General features: G+C 37.6%; 1 protein-coding gene across 2 annotated transcripts in view; it reads right to left on the bottom strand.

Moving 5' to 3' along the window:
• The window catches only part of LOC115438722 (serine/threonine protein kinase 26), a 42,576-nt gene extending 32,286 nt beyond the window's left edge, over positions 1-10,290 (bottom strand). For both annotated transcript variants that reach the window (XM_030162506.1, XM_030162505.1), the window contains exon 1: positions 10,030-10,290. In XM_030162506.1, the coding sequence (XP_030018366.1) occupies positions 10,030-10,050 (21 nt within the window). In that variant the 5' untranslated portion in view covers positions 10,051-10,290. The remainder of the gene's footprint in view (positions 1-10,029) is intronic.
• Positions 10,291-10,620: the final 330 nt, after the last annotated feature.

Below are 10,620 nucleotides of genomic sequence, written 5' to 3'. Positions count from 1 at the left end.
AACATACAAACTGCTGAGAGAGAGAGAGAGAGAGAGAGAGAGAGAGAGAGAGAGAGAGAGAAATAAAAGAGCATGAATGATAAATAAAAAAGAAAAACAAAAATTAATCTCTGCCATGCCTGCATTTGAATAAATACTTAAAAATATCGATACTGTACTTTTTAATACTGATACAGTATCATGAAGTGAAATACCGTGATATACTGCAGAACAGATATTTTCTTACACTCCTGGTAGCAATGACATCAAAGCATGTCACAAATCACTCTCTACGGCTCTGCTCCAGTTCTTTCCAAGAGGAAGTTTTCTAATGTATTGAAGTCAGTGGAGGTGTGGAAACGTGTTGAAGCAAAGACACATTACAACAGGGTGTTTAAGGTCACTGAACAGACACAACTGTACGATTAAGAACACTGAAAAGGATTTAGTGGATATCTTATTTTTACAATGCCAGCTCTTTCTAAATAAATGAAAAGGAAACATTGTGTGACAACATCATAGACCATAGGTGACATCGACAAAGATGGACACAGATAGATGGACATACATAGACATCTATAGGCCCAAAGTCCATTGTTACTTAACCCTAAAATAATTATTGTATTTTTGTGTGTGTTTATGAAATAAAGTGAGGTGTGAAAACACTTTTTAACGACACATTTGGTGATTTATGAGCTAGATGTGACATTCCTCATTGCTGAGCCCTGCCCTAAACTGCCTTTTAACCAGCACTAATATGAATAATTGAGGTCACTTTTATCTGTTGTTGACACCCTCTGACACATACTTTTACAGTAAGTAGGAAAAGTGGACCAAAAGGACAACAGCCACAACAGTACAGCCAACAATGGAGATAAACAGCCATAAAAATGGACATAAACACACACCTGAGGCACATTATCAACCAATTAAACAACCACAAACTAATCTGACTGCATCTTATCAGCAACAGACTGATGAGTCACAGCTGGTTTTCAGACGTGATCCTGTTGGTAACACCCATCAGCATCAGTCATGAACACCTGAAGATAAACCAAACACACACACACACAGACACACACACCTACACACACACACACACACACACACACACACACACACCTACACACACACACAGGTGTTTACTGGATCAAATACACAATACTGATTGAATATTTCCGATCATTGCCATGATCCTAATAGAGGAAGAGTCTCATGGTCCAGATCCAGCCAAAGTGAACAACAGCGTCGGTAATTAAAGTTTCATCTATCATTTCTAAAACTGAATCATTTTTTAAACTTAAGAACTCTATTTTATGGAACTGTTTAAAAATGATCAATATCACTTGTAGAAAAAAAAAAAAAAAAAGATATAATCAATATAAAATGAAACCTAAAAAGGGCTAAAATATGTAAATGCACTATTAACTAATAATTATATTTCTTCACACATATTTAAATGCACTATTAACTTTAATAATAATATTTGTTCAGACTCATATGTAAATGCACCATTAACTTTAATAATAATATTATTTGTTCAGACTCATATATGTAAATGCACTATTAACTTTAATAATAATATTTGTTCACAATTATATATGTAAATGCACAATTAACTTTAATAATTATATTTGTTCACACATATATGTAAACTCACTATTAACTTTAATAATATTTGTTCAGACTCATACGTAAATTCACCATTAACTTTAATACCAATATTTGTTCAGACTGTAAATGCACTATTAACTTGAATAATATATAATCATATTAATAATATAATATGATTATATTAATAATATACAAAGGTAATCTGTCCATTTGTGTGTTTCTTTGGTCACTGCTGCTCTTTTCTGCTGTGTTTACCTCCATCTGACCAATGATTGGAACTGAATTATGGCAGATTTCTCAGACCCCTGTGTTTGGAGTGTGGTCCTGGAAAATCTACATTTGGAGGGTCAAACAGCCCTCCCCCTTAGGCCCTCCCCTTCGTCTCATCGAGAATCAGGACATCCATACCCCTTCACGTGAATGCGCAAAATGGAGGGGGAAGGGCCAAAGTGTGAATTGGGATTGGGCCAGTATATCCAATTTAAAAAGTTCACTTCATGATTATATATGGATTTGAAATGTTCCCTTTTTTGAATTCAGTGCAGACTAAAACCATCACCACAAACTAACCCTGGTCTGACACAATAAACCTTCAGGGACGGGCAAGGAATCAAGTCTAACCGTGTTACATAACATGTCCATGCTAACTATCAGGTGTGTTGATTTAACCAGCGTCTGACATAGCATTAGCCCCGCCCACCAGGGACACAGAGCAAACCAACAGGTAGACACACCTGAGAGCTGGATGAATGGGAGGCCACGGCAAGGCTCCGCCCACCTCACACACCTTTAGATTTAACACAAGCACAGTCTGTCTTTGAACCTACTGACACCAACAAGAAATACACAACTGTGAAGGCTAGATGAACCAAATGTACTGTTAAAGACACAACAGCCAATAGGAGACAGAGGACTGACCAAGAGGCGGGTCATGATAAGAGTCTGGACCAGAACGCAGACAACAGTAAACCAGTAAAACCAGTAAAAGAAGAACATAACAACTCCAAAGTCATCGATTGGTTTTAGTACAAAAAATAACATTAATACATGAACACATTTTCATTTACAAATTATCCAAACAAAGATGTGAATAACCTGGAAAAACTGACATTCAAAAATAATAAGTGTAATTTTAACAGTATTCCACCTCAACCAATCATTTTAAATGGACCTTAATTTTCTTCAGACATTTCAAGTTGTTCATATTTGTTCATCGTATTCACATTTTTGTAAAAGGATAGTTACCTCCACCAAGGAGGTTATGTTTTTGTCGGTGTTGGTTTGTTTGCCTGTCTGTTTGTGTGAAGGATAACTCAAAAAGTTATGGACGGATTTGGATGAAAATTTCAGGAAATGTTGATACTGGCACAAGGAACAAATGATTAAATTTTGGTGGTGATCGGGGGGTGTGGGGGCCATGCGGGCCCACTGATTGGCCTTGGCAGAGGTCTGTGCTGTCTTTTCTAGAAAAGCACTTGTAGAGCGCAGACCTCCGCCAAGGCCGATTCATCTCACAGACCGGATTGGACCGTTTGGGGGGTCAGACTGGGCTGGACAGGGCCGGACTGGGCCCCCGGGCTGCATGTTTGACCCCTGTGCTTTAGACCCTATTTTCAGATGATCATTGAACTGTTTGGGTTTGTAGATGTCAACAGAGACCAAACCCATGGACCCTGAGGATCCACTGATGGTGCAGGAGGTCAGGAGTCTCCTCTGCTCCTTCTCTTTCCAATAGTCCATCACATGTTCAGATTCATGTGTTCACCTGCTTTGTGCTGAACGTAACACCATGGTCTCCACTCATATCATATAAACATAACAGATGCAACAGTGGTTTCTCTGGCTGTGTAGAAACAGCTGAGTGTCTTTGGAGCGTACTGGGTTAGGGTGTTAGGGTTAGAGGTTAGGAACTGTTTTCAGGGTTTTTACCCAGGTTAGGGTTAGGAGTGGTTTCAGGGTTTTTACCCAGGTTAGGGTTAGGGGTTAGGTTAGGAGCTGTTCTAAGGGTTTTTACCCAGGTTAGGATTAGGGTTAGGAACAATTTTGAGGGTTTTTCCCCAGGTTAAGGTTAGGGTTAGGAGCTGTTTTAGAGGTTTTTACCCCGGTTAGGGTTAGGATTAGGGTTAGGAATGATTTTGAGGGTTTTTACCCAGGTTAAGGTTAGGGTTAGGAGCTGTTTTAAAGGTTTTTTACCCAGGTTAGGGTTAGGAATGATTTTGAGGGTTTTTACCCAGGTTAAGGTTAGGGTTAGGGTTAGGAGCTCATTTAAGGGTTTTTACCCAGGTTAGGGTTAGGGTTAGGAACTGTTTTCAGGATTTTTACCCAGGTTAGGGTTAGGGGTTAGGTTAGGAGCTGTTCTAAGGGTTTTTACCCAGGTTAGGGTTAGGGGGTTAGGAACTGTTTTCAGGATTTTTACCCAGGTTAGGGTTAGGGTTAGGAGCTGTTTTCAGGGTTTTTACCCAGGTTAGGGTTAGGGTTAGGAGCTGTTTTCAGGGTTTTTACCCAGGTCAGTCCAATGGAAACGCGCATAGGTAACTTGACAGAATCCCCTTTGGTAAACACTGGCTGGACGTGGACTTGTAGTTTTCAGTTCAGTTGAAGTCCTGAAGCCACTGTTCCTCTTTTCCTTCAGTATAAATACACCTTAGAGATACCAAAGGGTCTTCATCTGTTTGTACACGCGACCGTATATCCACAATTACAGCTGTAGTAATTAAATAAATACAATCATTTGAAAGCATGTCATTGGTCAAACATCTACTACTATAAAAATAAATGTATTCCTAAATTGCTGTCTGAAAACACAACACATTTTCTATACAGTTCAATCCAAAATCCAGACTTACATTAAAACAGGTTTTACACCAAGTCCAGATTCAGTGAAACCTTCCTCACTGAATCCAGTGTGTTAACATGTGTGTTTGCATGTGAATTGTATTAATAATGAAAATTCACTAAATTGATCATAAAGCAGTGACGAGGAGTTGGGTTAGTGCTCCCACTTCTCTGATTTCCTCTATTTGACACTGAAGGGGTTTAGCTGTCCTCACCCTCTAGTTTATCCTCCTCCTCCACCATCATCATCCTCCTCCTCCTCATCATCATCCTCCCCATCCTCCTCCTATCATAATCCTCATCATCATCCTCCTCATCATCATCCTCATCCTCCTTCTCGTCCTCCTCCTATCATCATCCTCCCCATCCTCCTCCTCATCCTCATCATACACCTGTGGTCAAATAATTAACAGATGCTAAAAACACAGAAAGTCAAACTAGTTCTATTAAGTGATGAATGACTAAAGTTTCAGAGTAACTGTGTAAATGTGGTTGACAAATGTGAAGGCTGTATTCATATTTTAAATGTGCAACAACTTTGATAAAAAACAGCTTGGTGTAAAAAAGTACCAACTGTAGAGGAAGCACATGGATGTAAATAACATAAATAAAAAATGAAATAATGAGTGTCAGAATCACTTCACTTCACTGTCATTTAAATACTTCTGAGTCAGCAGATTCCCACATGTGAAGATTCACTGAACCAAAGTCACTTCAGTCTTCTGTAAAGTCTGGAGGTTTCAACAAACACCATCACATTATTAGACTGTGTGTGAATGCCATTAGGACACCTTTAGCCATAGTAGAGGTCAGTGAAAAACTAAAGCAGAGGTGGATTTACAGCAGAACTAGAGCTCAGTTCAACCATGATACAGACATCAGCCAAGAGTTCAACCATTAGATCATGGACAGTCACTTAATGAAACACCAAAGGACTTAGGGGTATGTATTGGCAAGAAACTGGCGATGGAAGATATTATTTTTATTTTTATCAATTACTAGAAATGTCAGGCAACTCCAAGGTTGAAAAAACTGCAGTAATTCCTGTAAAAGTAGAACCAACCAAGTATTGAGTTCATACAAATGAACAGAATTTACAGAAGACTGACATTTCTGTTTAAAATATCCTTTTTTTATTGATCTTATGCAACACTGAATTTTGGGTTTTCATTATCTGTAAGACATAAACATCAAAATGTGAACAAATAAAGGCTTGAAATATTTCACTCTATGTCTAATGAGTCTGTACAATATATGGGTTTCACTTTCTGAAATGAGTGACAAAAAATATGGAACTTTTTCATGATATTCTATTTTTTTTTTTTTTTAGATGTACCAGTATTTCTCTCTTCTTCCGTTGTTTTCAAATGTATATATGACTGAAAATGTGGTCCTGACCCCAAGGTTAAAAAACATATGCACTAGTGAGTTCACTGGTTCATCTAAATCACCTGTAGGTGTGACTGTGACTGACGGGTTGTCCAGGACATTACTGAAAACGACAACTAACTTACCTGGTTAAGTAGAGGTTAAATTAAACAATCCATATTACATATAAAGCAGAATATGGTAAGTTCAGTATTAACTTTGCACACCTACCTACAAAAACACCAGAGTATTCGACATAACAAAATGAATGTTCTTGGGGCCTGAGGTCACTTTGAACTCCACACAAACTAAATGACTCTCACCAAATATTATTATAAAGATGTCTCAGTAGACACAAACACAGTGGAGTCAGTGTTCAACTACTAAAAAGTACCGGTAAAGGTGTTTGAAACTGTTTTATAATAATAATAACAATAATAATAATAATAATAATAATTATTATTATTATTATTTTTTTTTTTTATTATTATTATTTTTATTTTTTTATTATTATTATTATTATTATTATTATTATTATTATTATTATTATTATTATTATTATAAAGTGACTAAGCTGCAGATGTATTATGTTTTATACTCAGTATGACATGTCTAAGGTTAATTAGAAGTACGTAGGTGTATATAGATTTTGGCATTAAATGATATTCATTGACAAAATGTTACTTTGAATTCTACATAACACACAAAAACATAAATAAATGTTCGTTTATGAATATCATCAACACATCTCAACAGATACTATAGTTACGTTGTGTGATGGTTGTTTTGGGGGAATTCAAAGTCACATAAGCACCAACATGGATCTACAAACTCAGTACATTTTTTCACTACAGAAACAAACATCATGAAACAGAAGCAACATCAGGTCATTGTAGGCCACAGGTGTCAAACATGCGGACCATGGGCCAAAAGTGACCCACCAAAGGGTCCAGTCTGGCCCCTGGGATGAGTTCATGAAATGTAAAAATTACACTGAAGACATGAACGACGAAAGACGTTCAAATCATTTTAGTTCAGGGGTCACAAACAGAAACTGAATGTGATCTGAAGTGAGTCGGACCAGAAACATAATATCAGAATAACCGATAAATAATGACATGTCCAATTTTTTGGTCTTTGTTTTAGTGTAAAACAAGTAAAATTCCATGAAAATGCTTACATTTACAAACTATCCTATCATTTAAAAAAACGGAATAATCTGAACAAATCTGAACAACCTGAAGTGTCTTTACAGAATTAAGTACATTTTTAACAAGAAAAGCACTTGGAGAGCGAAGACCTCCGCCAAGACAGACCCCCCCCCCCATCACCACCAAAATTTAATCATTTCTTCCTTGTACCAGTATCAACATTTCCTGAAAATTTCATGAAAATCCGTCCAAAACTTTTTGAGTTATCTTACTAACAAACAAACAAACACACATGCACGCACACAAAGCAAAGTAATCGCAAGAGGTTTTTCTGCCTGTTTTTAAATGTTTGGTGTCTTTGTAGATCCACATGTTCTAATGCACATGTGTAAATCATAAACTGAGACAATACTGTTAAAACTGCACTTATTTTCCTGAATAAACATCACAGGGTCCGTACACATTGTTCAAGGTCAGATTCAAACACTTCTAAGGGTCATTGTCAAGTCTTTCCAGTCCAGCCCCTTATCACTGGGGTCAAATCCATTTCTACAGGAGTACACATACTCAGGGTTAGCATTTTTGACCTTTTATCATAATGATGGACATTATTATGGATAAACACTTAAAATTATGTTTCACAACAGCGAAAAATTTAGAAATTAAAAGAGAACACAAAGTTTTATCCAAAAAAAAGGAAGTCACATGTAGGGGTGTGTATTGGCGAGAAACTCTTGATATGATACAAATCACAATACTAGGATCACGATTCGATATATCACGATATATCACATTACTGTAAAAAAAAAAAAAATTATTGGTTTTGTTTCATTTTGTAAAAGATTATCTCCTGGAAGAATTGAATTACAAATACTAAACATATTTTTATTTAATCAGAACAGGATCTAATGTTATAATCACAAAATATTCCTGTGTTAAAACTTAAACTATGTTTTTACAGACATTATAGTTTAAGATCCTGCTCAAATATTCATATTCTATTAGTTCAGATCTAATGCTACATCAAATATAAACAAAAAGAAAAAAAAACAAAATTGAACCTCTGCAATATCTGCATTTGAATTAAGACCTAAAAATATCGATACAGTACTTTTTAATATCGACACAGTATTGTGAAATGAAATATTGCGATATATTGCAGAACCGATATTTTCTAACACCCCTAGTCACATGGTGTTCTGCAGACACACTGGAACCAAACCAAGGTTCAGATAAACTGGACCTGGAGTCAACCTGAGAACACCTGGAACTGACTGTAGGACACAAAGGGTTAGTTTTATAAATGTATCACCTCTGTTGTAGCTTTGGCTGGACATCTAACCTGGCACTGTTAATATTAAAAATATAAATAAGTCACATGACAGAGGTAGAATTGGAAGCACTTTCAAGCACTGAAACTAAAATTCAAGCCCTTTCCAGACCTTGAAAACACAACATTGAAATTCAAGCCTTTTCAAGGGTTTCAAGCCCCCGTACCTACCCTGACTAGGGCTGTGTATTGGCAAGAATCTGGCAATACGATACAAATCACAATACTAGGATCACATTACGATATATCACGATATATCATGATATTGTTACAAAGGCATTTTTTTGTTTGTTTCTTTTTAAAAAAATATTTCCTGGAAGAACTGAAGTACACCAGAAATATGAACAAATTCTAAACATGTTTTTATTTGATCAGAACAGGATCTAATGCTGTATCACAAAATTTTTCTAATTCTAACATCTGCCTCTCTCAGACAGTAAAAAGTGCTTTTAGGATGCTTCAAATACCTATTATTTAATAAAACTGTGTTAAATAATAATAAACAAGTGTTCAGAGAACGCAAACCACCACCAAGCACCCCGAAAGGTGTGCATGTGTGTATCGACGATTTCTTTTTAAATTAAACAGTTTCAAGGTTGTTCCATACAGCAGAAAAAGTTGAAGCTTGGTACCAGTCATGTGTATGTCAAATTATATTAAATTCCAATCAATATTTGTTGAGTTATAATGAAAAATATGTCGTAAATGGGATTTTAAATGTTAAATTGAAATGTCCACAGAGTCCACATTCCACAGTGGATGTGGAAAATTTTGGGCTAGATACAAGATACTGTTATAAGCTATGGGTGGATCAAATTGGAGGCTAATCGGAGTCGTTTTGAATTTTTGATGAATTTTTGAAAATTGCTCAATAATGAGAGATAGGAAAATTTGAGATTTTGTGACCTTGCTGTGACCTTGAACTTTGGCCTACTTGGCCCAAAATTTAATGGGTTCGTCCCAGGGCCTAGGCCTATCTGTGGATAAAATTTGGTAAAGATGGTTGTAATGGTTTTCCCATAAAGTTGCTAACAAACAAACAAACACGCAAACAAATACACGTAGCAAAGTAATCACAATACCTCCTGGCAGAGGTAAGATATGAACAATAAAGAAAAATGAAAATGAAAATCTGCCACATCTGCATTTGAATAAATACCTAAAAATATCTATATAGTACTTTTTAATATCGATATAGTATTGTGAAATGAAATATCGCGATATATTGCAGAACCGATATTTTCTAACACCCCTAACCCTGACTACAGGTGGTTCATGTCATTCACATTATTTAAAGCAGACTTTGAATACTTGTACACTTCTCCCCTCTCATTCTTCTACTGGTGGTCCCATATGTGGTCCCTGTTGTAGTCCAGTATCACCTGGACAGGACTACAAATCCCATGATGCCACTGTTAACGTGAAATAAAAGTCGAAGAGTCATCTTTAACTCACAGTTGTTGGTTTCTTAAACACGTTAGACTAGTTTAAATGACATTTCCATTAAACACTGAACCAGTCGGAGGTCTAATCCGACGGTAAAGTTCGGTACAGTCCGTTCGTGTCCGTGTGTGTCAGCTGAGGTGCAGAGGTTTAGTCCGACACCAACAGCAGCAGCTCATGTGGCTCTAATGTCGGAAGTGTTGTGCTGTTGCTCAACGGCCCCTCGGTGCTTCCTACAGTGCTTTGGTGGTGTCTGTAGGTTGAAAACAGCCCCTACAGACGGTGGGGTCGGTCCACCTCCACACTTACCTGCATACCAGGAACTTCCATGGCCCTGCTCCGACTGTCTACGCCCTCTTCCTCCTCCAGCCTGGGTCCGGGTCCGGGTTCGGGTTCGGGTTCGGGTCTGGGCTCGGATTAGCTCCTCTTTTATCTCCTCTTTGGTTTCTACCACAGAAGTCCGTCCAAGAGTGAAGGTGAAGGAAGAATATCCGCTTTGGCAGGAAAATAGAAAACACACACACAGACAGCAGACCTGAAACTACAGCAACAGAAAGAGTTGAACAAACGAGTAGGATCAGCCCAGTTTAAAGGAGGAGGAGCCTGTGTGTGTGTGTGTGTGTGTGTGTGTGTGTGTGTGTGTGTGTGTGTGTGTGTGTGTGTGTGTGTGTGAGGGTGTGTGTGTGTCTGTGTGTGAGGGTGTGTGTGTGTCTGGTGTGTGTGTGTGTGAGGGTGTGTGTGTGTGTGTGTGTGTCTGTGTGTGAGGGGGTGTGTGTGTCTGTGTGTGTGTGTGTGAGGGTGTGTGTGTGTGTGTGTGTGTGCGTGCGTGCGTGCGCGTGCGTGTGCGTGCGTGTCTACTGCCACCGTGTGTTTATATCACATCTATCTATCAATTTATTT

The sequence above is a fragment of the Sphaeramia orbicularis genome, chromosome 18 (genome assembly GCF_902148855.1).
Source record: "Sphaeramia orbicularis chromosome 18, fSphaOr1.1, whole genome shotgun sequence".
NCBI lineage: Eukaryota > Metazoa > Chordata > Actinopteri > Kurtiformes > Apogonidae > Sphaeramia > Sphaeramia orbicularis.
This window is presented reverse-complemented; position numbering and strand designations above follow the sequence as displayed.